The sequence below is a fragment of the Pelobates fuscus genome, chromosome 9, assembly GCF_036172605.1.
Source record: "Pelobates fuscus isolate aPelFus1 chromosome 9, aPelFus1.pri, whole genome shotgun sequence".
Taxonomy (NCBI): Eukaryota; Metazoa; Chordata; class Amphibia; order Anura; family Pelobatidae; genus Pelobates; species Pelobates fuscus.
Genome location: NC_086325.1, coordinates 50,116,231 through 50,128,840, shown reverse-complemented (window position 1 = coordinate 50,128,840; position 12,610 = coordinate 50,116,231). Strand labels below are relative to the sequence as shown.

Here is a 12,610-nt window from a genome sequence, read left to right as displayed (position 1 = left end):
TCAGCAGTACCCCTACCACCCCCAGCAGTACCCCTACCCCCCCCCACACACAGCACCCCTTCCCCCCACACACAGTACCCCTACCCCCCCACAGCACCCCTACCCCCCACACACAGTATCCCTACCCCCCACACAGTACCCCTACCCCCCCAGCAGTACCCCTACCCCCCCACAGCACCCCTACCCCCCCACAGCACCCGTCTCACACACACACAGCACCCCACACACACTCACAGCACCCCCCAAACACACACACACACACAGCACCCCCCAAACACACACACACAGCACCCCCTCACACACACACAGCACCCCCCAAACACACACACAGCACCCCCCAAACACACACACAGCACCCCCCCACACACACAGCCCCCACACACACACAGCACCCCCCACACACACACAGCACCCCCCCCACACACACACACAGCACCCCCCCCCACACACACAGCACCCCCCCCACACACACAGCACCCCCCCCACACACACACAGCACCCCCCCCCCACACACACAGCACCCCCCCCACACACACACACACAGCACCCCCCACACACACACAGCACCCCTCATACACACACACACAGCACCCCTCATACACACACACACAGCACCCCTCATACACACACAGCACCCCTCATACACACATACAACACCCACACACACGCACCCCCCCACACACGCACCCCCCACACACACGCACCCCCCCTCCCCCCACACACACACACGCACGCACCCCCCCCCCACACACACACACACGCACCCCCCCCCCCCCCACACACACACACGCAATTGCCGTTTTGGCACTTTAAGGAAAAAAAAGTTGGCATGTATTGCGGTTTGGGCACTCGGGCTCAAAAAGGAATCCGGCTTCAGCAATTTCCCTTACAGGAAGCGCGGCCTGACGCTTGGAAATTAATGTACCTTTTCGAAGCCAGTTTTGTGAATTGTGAGTCACTGAGCCATGAATTTAGATTATTATTTTATTATTTATATAGCACCATCAGATTCCGTAGCGCTGTACAAAGGGATAGAGTTGTTTTTGTGCCTGGAGTGTCCCTTTAAATTTCACATTCCTGTTGAATAACCAAAAATTCCCCATTTTAGTGAATACACCTTATAGCCTCCTTCACTCAGAGTCAGAGACCTTCCCCCTGATTCACATTCCCCGGTACGAACTCCTTTATAACGCTATGGGCATGTTTTTAGCCCTATGCAAAATATATGCGTAGTCTCCGCCCATTTCGCTGTCAATCAAAATAAAGGGCGTGCCCAGCATAACGTCACTTCGGCAGAGCAGCTGTTTAGATGACAACACTGAGCGGGAGCGTACCAAAATTAGTGAGGGGGGGGTGTTTCTTCATGAACGTCGGTTTAAAACAAAAAATTCTGTGTGACACGACGTTTTTCTTCCTCTTTTTATTTCTAACGCGCTTTAAAAAAAATTTATAGTCGCACAAACCAAAACCGACGGCGCTAGAAGCAGGTGAAGTGTTTGCCTTCCTGTCAGTACACCCCCGTCACCACGTGGCGCGGTGTTAGCGACCAGAAAGCAGGACTTGTTTTTCTTTATCTGCGCTTTGCCCCAACACATATCCCTCCGCCAGGGTCGGGAGCTCCCGGAAGAGCAGAGCAGAGCGGTGTCTAGTTCCTGCTGCCGGCCTCGGACAGGTTTCCAGAGGAACACAGGGTTTATTTATATTTCGGGGAGGGGGGGCCTTTGTTTTAGCTTCGCTCAGCGGACGGTCTCCGTTACCAGCCGCCCCCGGCCCCCTATTGATATATTACCGGTTACTGTGACATGTCCACCCCGGCCAGACGGCGCCTGATGAGGGACTTTAAAAGGTAAGCGGGTTCAAGATGGCGGCTCACTGCGGGTGACAGGGACCCCCCAGCGTGGACCAGGGGCCCACAGGGCATTGTGGGGTGGGGGGGATGGGATTAATCTGGGTGAAGGGGGGGTCTATTGCCACAAATGCAACTCCCATGATGCTTTGCTGGTGATCTCCCCCAGAATGTTTGGGTGTGTAATCTGTGTGATGTTTTGTTCCCCAGGCTCCAGGAGGATCCCCCTGCAGGGGTGAGCGGTGCCCCCTCTGAGAATAACATCATGGTCTGGAACGCAGTCATTTTTGGGTGAGATTTAATGACCCCTCAATCAGGGTGTTATGTGCCCCCCCCCCCCCCCCCCCCCGTCCCCCATTAGTGAAACTTTGCGGGGTAGTCTAGTTTGTGATATCATTACTCTAAAGCAGGGGTCCTCAAACCCTAGCCCCCCCCCCCCCATGTTGCTGAACTACATCTCCCATGATTCTTTGAATTACATATATAGCCAGAGAATCATGGGAGTTGTAGTTCAGCAAAATCTGGGGGGGCTGGAGTTTGAAGACCCCTGCTCTAAAGAGTGTTTAAAAATAAAAGAATAAGATAAGACACCTTTAAAATTATCATGTGATTTTTCTGAACTATGCAAAGTCCTTCTGCTGTCACAGCCCTTCTCTCAAAAAAAATCAAGTCAGTAATAGGAGTTTCTTCAAAGGAAAAATAAGTCAGGCTCATCCATTGAAGTGAGAATTGCTAGGAATTGGAAGTAAACTTGAAATTTAAGCGCAAAGCTGCCAATCTGGAAGCACCTAGGGAATCTGTCAGTTTTTGGCCTTAAATTCAAGATTTACCAAAAATTATCTCTGAATTCCTGTTCTTGCTTTAGTGATTAACCCTTTGCGATTTGAAAAAAAACTCAGGCCTCTTAATAGGATGCTATGCTTCAGTTTTGTAGTCCAATATAATTTGGTTTACAAAACAGGTTAAAATAGCCAAGTTGTGACTTCAGTAGAGATGGATATATATATATCAACTTTTTTTTTAGCTTGAATTTCATGAATCCTTTAGTGAGCCCCACACTTATTCGCTCAACCCGGGAATTGAAAATCTATTGGCAAAATTTAGTCTAACATAAGATTCGACTATAGCAGAGTTGGAGAATTTGCCAATATCTAACAAATTGGTTTTCAGTTCATTATGATTTGGTGTTTAATATACTGGATAAATTAGGTTTATTCACTCAACAGGATTTCATTCTACACGGACACTAGTGGCTGTGTTTTTAATAGTTGTTTCTACATAATTCAGATAGCTTGCAGCCAAGTAGTACATGTGGCGCAGTTGCTAAGCAAATCAGTAGAATTTTATGTTATTTTGCAAACATTTAGAACTTTGAAATTGCATGGTTACCAATTTTCCTATTTTTTTTTTATCGCACTTTTGATTTCTAGTTGCTACTTCTGCAATGCCTGTCAATATTGTGTTGTTTTGTTTTGGTTTTTTTTCCCCCACTGTTGGTCACCTTTAACATATTCAGGTCATAACCAAACCAATCTGTCAGTTCAGGTGACACAAATAATTACAGCCCATTTTCAGCCCCCCTAACCCCCCTTTTGTGTGTGGGAGCTTATATATAATTCATACAGTTTCTATAGATACATAGAGCAGATGCTATCCTGGGCGCAAAGTGCTAAATGTCCAGATATATTTCTTTGGTTTCAATGGGGATTGCTCCTTATTTACTTTGCTTTGATGAATCTTCTTCTACATAATTCACAGTTTACACTTCCCACTGTGTCATAAACTATACATACTACTCCTGTCACAGCGAAGTCAAGCTGCTCCAGTCGAAGTAGTGTGAATGATTACCAAGACTGGATATTCCCATGTTGTGCTAATTTTCTTTTTGTATTAAATGTAACCAACTAATACATAAATAATCTGTTTCAGTTTGTAAACTTGTTTAAGACTTGACGTTATCATTGTCAGGTGTTGTTACTAACATGTATAGTATGTTGCTTAATCTTAACTGTATTTTGTTTTGTAGGCCTGAGGGAACACCCTTTGAAGATGGTAAGTTCTGCAAAGAACCTTGTTCTTTAGAAGAGTTAATTTTTTTTTTTTTTTTTTTACTTATGAAATTGTATGCATATAGTTGGAAGTAACATACCTGGAGATTGCTTTCTCTTACTGATCAATGGGATTGGACATGCACATACATCCACCAGACCTTTTAAATGCTTGTCTTGCAAGTGGTTGCCTGCTAAGTATATTTGGATGCGGCAGTTGGGTGTGCATTAATTCAAGGACATAATTTTGTGTTTCTCTAGGCCTATTTGGTAGAGCTTATAGAAAATACAAGATCACATAGTGCATACATGTTACAGCAATTGGGGGATATATATATATATATATATATATATATATATATATATATATATATATATATATATATATATATATATATATATTCCTAGATAGAACATGTTAATCATATCTAATTATCTTTAAGTGTTGCATATGCTGTACATTGCCATGAACTGACCCAGGAACCACCTTTAGTGGCCATCTGTGTGGCGGGCACTAAAGGTGTTACTAGGCAGCAATGTAAACACTCTTTTTCTCTGACAAGGTAGTGCTTACACTTAACATGCCTCCAAGGACATGCTATGCACACCAGAACAACTACATTTAATGAACTACTTTTAATTTTTTAGATACACAAATCAACGTAATTTAGAGTAGAAGTAGTCCTTTTGTAGTCAGAAGTATTTCTCATGTGCCTTATCTCACTGCAATTCTATCCTCCTATTACTGTCATGCATTCCACAGCCTACCTCTTAAATGTTGTAATCTTTTTATATTTTTCAATTTTCCTACTAAAAGTGAAGAGTGCGCAAGGGACCTTTGGATGGCAGTGGTTTCCTTGGGAAGCTGTTAAAAACTATGGTGTTTAATCTCTTAGGTTTCACATAGGGCTGTGCCCCCATATATGTAACTTGGATAGGGTGGTGTTCTTGTATGTCTGTCTTGTCTGCCTATGAGCGTGTATAGCGCATTAATAGATCAAGTGCTCAGTGTTGTATTGTGCATTTGGGGCCACTTCAACGCTGAACAATGTCTAGAGCTTTTGGGCATTCCTTCCATATGACCATAAATGCCATTTTGCACACGTGAATTTCTCATGCTCTCACTGCGCCATAAATCCTCATGAAATGCAAATGATTAAATATAAACTTTGTGAATTAAAGAGAAATTATCTACCACCTGTAGCAGTCTTTTAGTAGGCTATTTGCAAAAAAAGTGACATGTCTGCTTAAAAACCAAAAACAAATTAAAGTGAAATCCAATCTGTTGAGGTAATTGAAGGGTAGCTGCTGTGCCAATATCAGATGTATAAATTCATTATCCCCCTCAGGAATATTCTGCATATTGGTATTAAGTTACATAATTTGAAGTTTATGTAACTATTTTTATAAGCTTACTTTTGTTTTGTAGGAACTTTTAAACTTACAATAGAATTCACAGAAGAATATCCAAATAAACCACCAACAGTTAGATTTTTGTCCAAAATGTTTCATCCCAATGGTAAGTGCAATCTTCTATATTTCACACCCTTCTCCAAACTGTATCAGTTTATCTTATTTTATTTTTTTATCAGATATTTATCCTATGCTGGAGAGGGAAATAATGGCATTCTCTTGTAATGGGTTGTAATGTTCAATATGAATCAGCAGGTCTAGATTGCCTTCCTATTATGAAATCAGGCTAACATTTACTTATTGGCTTTTTTTTTTTTTTTTAAATCCGCACAAGCCTTCTTAATTTCCCCTTGTGCCAGCCTGCATGTAGTGGAAGAATGGCCCTGGGGTTTACTCCTCCTTTTTTTTTTTTTTTTAAATATGTAATGTTTCTGTGGAAAATGCATGAAAACGCTTTGTTTACTTTCCAATATATGTTCTATAGTGCATTTTAATGTTTATAGTATTTGCCTGGGCTTAGACTAATTTGGCAAATAAACATGAGCACTCAAATCTGGGAAGGTGTTGGGGTACACAAACAGAAGTGTATGCATGTGACCCTTATTCCACTTTCTGGGCAGTGGGATTCTGGAACTTTATTCCTGATTTTCCTACAGCAAGAAAAGGGCGCTCCTAGGGTTTACTCTGTTCTATAAGTAAAGGTGAAGGCAATGGAAGATTGAAGGGTTAGTATAAGCACTTTGAATTAATGGAAATTGCATAGCTCTTTAGTTTACCATCCAGTCTCTGATGTTTGAGTGGTTTTTATAGGAACAACTGTTATATTTTTTTGGCTTCTCCTTCTATCAAGGCCCCCTCCCGCAGCGCTGAAAGGGTTAATAACCCTTCAGTCACTTACCTGGGTCCAGCGCCGATGTTCCTTGGCACTGACTCTGCTCCTACCCAGTGGCTGCTGGCGGGGGAGACCGAATGTGCATGCGTGGCAATGGCCGCATGCGCATTAGACTTCCCTATAGGAAAGCATTATTCAATGCTTTCCTATGGGAATTCCGGAGACGCTCGATGTCCTCATGCAGAGCGTGGGGACGTCTAACTTCATTTAATACACTTTTGGTACTCTAAGAAGTCTGAGAGACTGCAACTAGAGATGGGATTAGCCCTGTAATCAAAACCAGTGTTTTGATTAACAGGGCTAAGGGGCATGGCACCTAAACCATTCCAATTGGCAGTATTGGTCTGTGTGCCTACAGTGTCCCTTTAAATTGCTCTTTAAACTGATACTGTAGACACCCGGACTAATTCAGCTAATTGAGGTGGTTTGGGTGCAGTGTCCCTGTCCCTTAACCCTGGAATGTAGAACAAACGTCCAGAGCTGTAGCGTATCTGCACAATTATGCTGCAGGACTGAAGGGCAAATCCCCAGTGAGAACCCAGGCACATTGAGGAGTTTACCCACAAAGGCCGTTTTTCATTAGACTTGGGGATTTTTTTTTTTTGTCTGAACCAAATTTTGTCCTTTTTGTTTTGGTATTTCATGTGGACAAATGAAATCCCAGTGCATACTGCATCTTGCCGCTGTTTAGTAGATGACTCCCTAAACTGATACCTTTGTGGCATTGCCCTATTTAAGGGTACTAAATTAGGGAACGGTTTAGTAGAAAACTCTCTAATCATGTGATTGCCATAAGTATACCAAAAAGGAGCAAGCTACTAAGAATTTAATTTGTCTTTTGACAACTTTACTAAGTTTAAAAAAAACAAACAAAAAAAACCTGGTATTTGTAAATAAGGTAGATTAAAACCTCCCTCCTGCTCCTACACACTGTACTGTGAGTTGGGGTGTGAGCAGCAAGTGTCTACTTGCTTTTATAAAAGACATGCAACTAGGCTGCTATTGCTGCCCAGTCGCCAATCCAGTAAAGGGGACATGACACCGGTCCCTCATGGTGGGGCACCTAATATAATTAACTGGAGGGGACAGTGGTTCCCTGCAGCCCCCACCCATTTGTGGTGGTTGGGGGACCTAATAAATAATAACCTAATAGGTTGTCAAAATATTAAAACAAAACACCATCTTCACTCAGCAAGGGCAGAAATTTGTATAAAAACAAATGCCCAAGTCTAGTCTTATTCGTGAACAGCAACATTTCAGCTCGTACAGAGCCCTTAGCAAGCTTAAAACAATGCTTGTCATATTTATAGTGCATTCAATTAACAATCCATAATCCAGTAATAATTGCTTACCAATAAGGGAGAGACACAGGTGTGCAACAGGCTGTCTGAGTGGAACCACACTATGCGCAATGCATGACGCAATGTGGCTCGGCGTAATGCTTTTAATTTTGTTACTATGGGCGGCAGTGCTATTAGTCTTGATTAAGGTTCTGTACGAGCCAAAAGCTGTGCTTTGTTCACTAATAAAGACCCCTTTTGAGGGGAAGCTCTTCTGTATGACTGTTTTCTCTCTCCTATGTGGGCACGTAGTAGGGAATGCTCTCCCCTCCCTGGAAAGTGCTGAGCCACAGTTGGTGCATGCATGGCACATCATGTAACTAAACGGCATGCGAGGTAGCAGAGAGCAACTGCAGGAAGGTTACTGCTCCCCGTGGTGGCCAGCTTCAATGTTTCCTGTGCGGCTTAGCAAAGGGCTGACAAATACCAGGCGCCAGGGAGAAACTTCTTGTCGCTGTGGCGACCTGGCGCCTGGAATTTGTCGAGCCCTATGCATGTGTGTTTTATAACTGCCCCCCTACTTTTGTCCTTGGCCCCTTATGTGCCCTTCCCTAAATATGAATCCTGGAGACGCCACTGTTTCCTGATGGTCCTATGCAGCCCGGTTCGCTTAACCATCAACCAGGGTCTATGGAAACTGATACTAGTACTGCAGTTTTTTATTTTTTTTTATTTTATTCTTTTGTAGATTAAACCTAAAGACAAAGAAGGGAGAGGGGAGTGGGTAAAATATTAAAGTGGGAGTGGTAGGAACATTTTTTTTTTTTTTTTTTTTTTTTTAAAGCAATCAGTGAATGCATTCTGGCAATAATGATTATATGAATCTTCATAGTGTTCCTTTAAATCATTCCCCCCCCCCCCCCCCCCCCTCTTCTTTCCACAAAGAAAATAAATCCTGCTGCTCGGTCACATTTACCTCATTACTGCCAAGTAACAAGGTGCATACAGGAGCCGGTGATACTCACTGGGTGCTCATTAAACTGAATCCTTCACCCAACACTACACACAGGCAATCATAACTGGTTTGTGATGTGCTTGAAATAAAATGTAGATTGCATGCATTGCTTTTGGAGGGATGCTTGGCTGTGTGCAGAATGTAAATTAGCAGATGTGGGTGGTGTAAAATTCCTCTGTAGTGTGTATCCATTTGATGCAATGTACTCTCATTTGCATTACTATTCCCAATTTATACATTGGTGACTGTAAAACTAGATGGTGCTGTCAAAATGGGCCCGCTGTACTTTTATGCTTGACTGTTATTTGTAGTTGCAAAACTGCTCAATGTCTGCACATAATGTATTTTATGGGTCAAGGGAGTCCACTGTAGTTCAAAAGGGCACATCCTTACTCAACAACTAAATCGATAATGCACCAAAATAAGGACCCTGGTATTGGCAGTTCTGTTTTGTCCAGCCTTTAAGATTATTTTCCTATAGTGAACAATACCTTTTACTTGGCCAAAACTGGTCATTAACATTGTCTGATCTTTGATAAGAAATTATTCAAGAGGAAAACCATTTGTGTAGGTCCAGTCCCCTAATGGAGTCACTATTTTAGTTGTGTTAAATGAGTACTTTCCAGAATTGTGAATCTTATCTTTCCTGACACCGCTGCTGGGGTTTAGGAGGCCTGGTGGTGCAGCATTGGTATGTTATAATTTCCTGATGCTGTCCCCTGCAGACATTGCAGTCTTCACCTCCTTTCGTTTCATCAACTAGAAGCCCTCTTTAGTGCTGTGGCGGCTTGGGGAACTGAAAGAATGCCTCTGCCTTTTGGCAAGTTGAGGCTTTACCTTAAGACAAGTACCGGCTTTGTCTTTATAGTACAATTTCACTGAAATCCCTATTCAGTCAAAATATTACTGATCCACAGTGTGCAAAGGCGGAGTACCCCTCTTATATGGGCACTTTTGGCAAGTGATGTAACTTGCTAAATCTTTCATTTAAATTCAAGGAAAAGTCACATTGAAAATAACCTATAACATGTGTTCACACTTTCCATTTTTTTTTTTTTTTTTTTTTTTAAATCTTTAGTCTCCCATGATTTTTGTGCAATGTGTCAAAGTTTAATCCTTTATTTTTAGTTTACGCTGATGGCAGCATATGTCTGGATATTCTTCAAAATCGTTGGAGTCCAACTTATGATGTTTCTTCAATATTAACCTCTATACAGGTAAGTTCTGTGGTCTTGCCAGCCTGTTCTTGTCAACTGTTTTCATTTTTGAGTCGAGCTTACCCTATAAACACTGCATACATTTTAATGATATTTTAGTTCAGAGGTACCATTAATCAGATGAATAAAACCATTTCACAAGCATGCCTGCTTTTGTAAGAATTACTTGGCAATTTAATTTGCAAAAATAATAGTGTATATGAAGTCAAACCCTTCAAACTCTTTTTTATTTAATTTTTGTATTTTTTTTTCACGGTTGATCCAAATTTTTTTGAATGGTTTTTGTTCAAGGTTTTGTGAATGTTGTGTTGGTTATTGAAATGCCATCTTTATATTGGTGTCAAATAATTTTTTTTCTAGGTTCCTGTTTTTAGAATTGAGAATCCGCTCTTCTTGCATGTTTTTTCTGTGTGCCACTGTATCTATCCCAAGGCAAATAAGGAATTTCCCTTGGATGGCACTTTCCAGGAAGGCAGCAAAAAACTGCCCACTCAGCGTCCTGCACATCTTTAACTGGGCGCCATGTGTTCCACCTGTGGTGGGGGGGGGGGGGGGGGGGGAGAGAGAGAAATGTGAGGTGGGCAGCTGTGTGCAGTGTAAACATGCTGTAATTTGTCCTGCTCTGCTCCCTTGTGTGCCCTGCAGGGATGCCAGGAGCAGGAATAGGTCACTCCCGACCCTAGTATTACCAAACCACGCACGTGTGAGCAGAGCAAGAAGATGATGGGATAACAGCAGCCACACTAGACCCCAATGTAAGGATCCACTCCAGCTCTCCCAAAACTAGGGTGGCTGGGTGGACAAGTTTTAAAATATAACTTATGAGTGTATGTGTTAAACACTGCACGTGCCAATGAGAGCATGTAAGGGTCAGTTGGTATGTGTGCTTAAAAGGTGGAGTCTAGACAGAAAGGGTCAGATTTTGCTTAAGGGGTATGTCAAATTTAGATGAGGGGTTGCCAGAGTTCAGTCATTTCTAAGGCAGCAGAAAACACCAGTGTATGTATTGTAATATTTTATTTATGTTTTCTCCTTAGTCATTGCTGGATGAACCAAACCCAAATAGTCCTGCAAACAGCCAGGCAGCTCAGCTGTACCAAGAAAACAAACGTGAATACGAAAAGAGGGTCTCCGCAATAGTAGAACAGAGTTGGCGTGACTGTTGACCCTTGCCCTTGTTTATGAACACTCTGAACGAGAGGAAAATATATATATGAAGTGTCTGAGTGATCTTCCTCTTGCTAGAATCTTTGCATTTATATTGACTGCAAAATTGGCTGTCGTGCTGTCACCACCTAACCTGGCCCCCGGCTGATGCATTCATTTATATATATTTTTTTTTTTTTCTCACTTATATATTTTTTTTTTTCTTCTCTTCTTCCTCCTCCTCCCACCCCCCCTCCCTTCTTGGACACCTGAAATTCATGTTGCAGTCAAATGTACCATATGTGGGTTACTTGCAAAACTTGCATCATTTATATATTGTGTGTGTATATAATTTGTTTTTAATTTGTCGAGCAGTTAATTTCACACCTCTCAGCTGATCTTTAAAAAAAAAAAAAAAAATATCCCCATAGTTTAACAGTCCATAAAATGTCTGTTTTGTAATAAAAGGGACATGAATAATGTGTTCATACAGGATAACAATCTTCTTGAGAAATCCTTTTTACATTTGGAATACAATCTAAAGTACAGAGCCAAGGCTGTATTAGACTTCAATTTTAAATAGCTTTTCCACTTTTTTTTCTTTTCATTTAATCGTCCTCTTCTTCAGAGGCAGGGAAGAAGAAAGGTTTGGGCTAGACAACACTGTGTCAAGGCTAGTGTTTTCTAGTTATTAAACAGTTTATTTTTTCATATCGCAAAGTGTGTGCAGATATGAACTGCTAGAAACATGTCTGTTTAAACCTCCAGAAACAAATTTGTCCTGCGAATTCATCCGATTTGTCAATCATTGGAACATTGATCAGGGGACTCTGAAATGCATTGCAAGTTGTGACCTGCCCAAAACATTGCTCTTGTAACATTTTGGTGTGCTGTAGAAATGAAGGGTAAAATGAGTTTACTCGGCTTTTTAGATTCACTGCTTTGTGCCGTTACTTGTAGTGTTGCAAGCCACAAAACAAAATACACGTGAGTTACTTTCTTCAAGTTTTGCTGGTTAAGTTTGACCTTAAGCTCTAAGGCCCACATGTGCATTTATTTGGTGACTGAGAATGGTTTGCCATGATTACAATTCTCGTAACAGAATTAGAAGTATAAAAGGTTTTATAACAAACAAAAAAATCTGAATACACAAATATTGGTGTGCTTTTTTTTTTTTTTTTGAGGATTTTACACGTTCTTTATAGGTTTATGCTTTTGCACAAGTAACCCATGTAAAACTGTACATTCTCTAAACTTGTAAATAAAAGTGTATCTACCAAATTTCCCAAGTATCTCTCTAAATATCATGGGGTTTTATTTTATATATCTTTACCTCTTGAATGAGAAGTGGGTTTTAAAACTTTGAGCAACTGTTCTCAATCTGATATAATGGCAAACATGATATGTCTTGGAAGAATTATACACCTGAGCTTTGATCAATTTTGCTGGCTTACTTTTAAGCAAAAGATGGTTTTGAACTGTGCTTGCAAGCAAACTACAAATTTTGTTTTCACAAGAGAGAATGTGGTACAAATTTTTTCTTGCTTTCTTTCTAAAAATGTGCTGAAACGACCATGTCTGCATCATGGAGATTGGACCTTCTTGAGGACACTTCCAAGCGCAAATGGAACCACACCTCAAGCAGGACATGAATGTGACTGCTACAGCCATGGTGTACATGGCTTCAAAATAAAATAAATAAAAACTTGGAATGTTTAAAGGGACACTATAGTCACCAGAACAACTACAGCTT

General features: G+C 41.5%; 1 protein-coding gene across 1 annotated transcript; it reads left to right on the top strand.

Moving 5' to 3' along the window:
• The first annotated feature begins 1,306 nt into the window (after window positions 1–1,306).
• On the top strand, window positions 1,307–12,138 carry UBE2A (ubiquitin conjugating enzyme E2 A). Its single transcript, XM_063431941.1, has 6 exons — window positions 1,307–1,846; window positions 2,057–2,137; window positions 3,873–3,898; window positions 5,324–5,413; window positions 9,623–9,711; window positions 10,749–12,138. Exons 1-6 carry the CDS (start codon window positions 1,803–1,805, stop codon window positions 10,875–10,877), a joined length of 459 nt encoding a protein of 152 aa, XP_063288011.1. The 5' UTR covers window positions 1,307–1,802; the 3' UTR covers window positions 10,878–12,138.
• The last annotated feature ends 472 nt before the right edge of the window (window positions 12,139–12,610 follow it).

What these genes read in the sequence shown, in the direction of transcription:
- UBE2A (XM_063431941.1), top strand. Translation starts at nt 1,803, where the DNA reads ATGTCCACCCCGGCCAGACGGCGCCTGATGAGGGACTTTAAAAG. An exon ending in TGGAACGCAGTCATTTTTGG is followed by an intron (nt 2,138 to 3,872) that starts GTGAGATTTAAT and finishes TTTGTTTTGTAG; the next exon opens with GCCTGAGGGAACACCCTTTG. An exon ending in CAAAATGTTTCATCCCAATG is followed by an intron (nt 5,414 to 9,622) that starts GTAAGTGCAATC and finishes CTTTATTTTTAG; the next exon opens with TTTACGCTGATGGCAGCATA.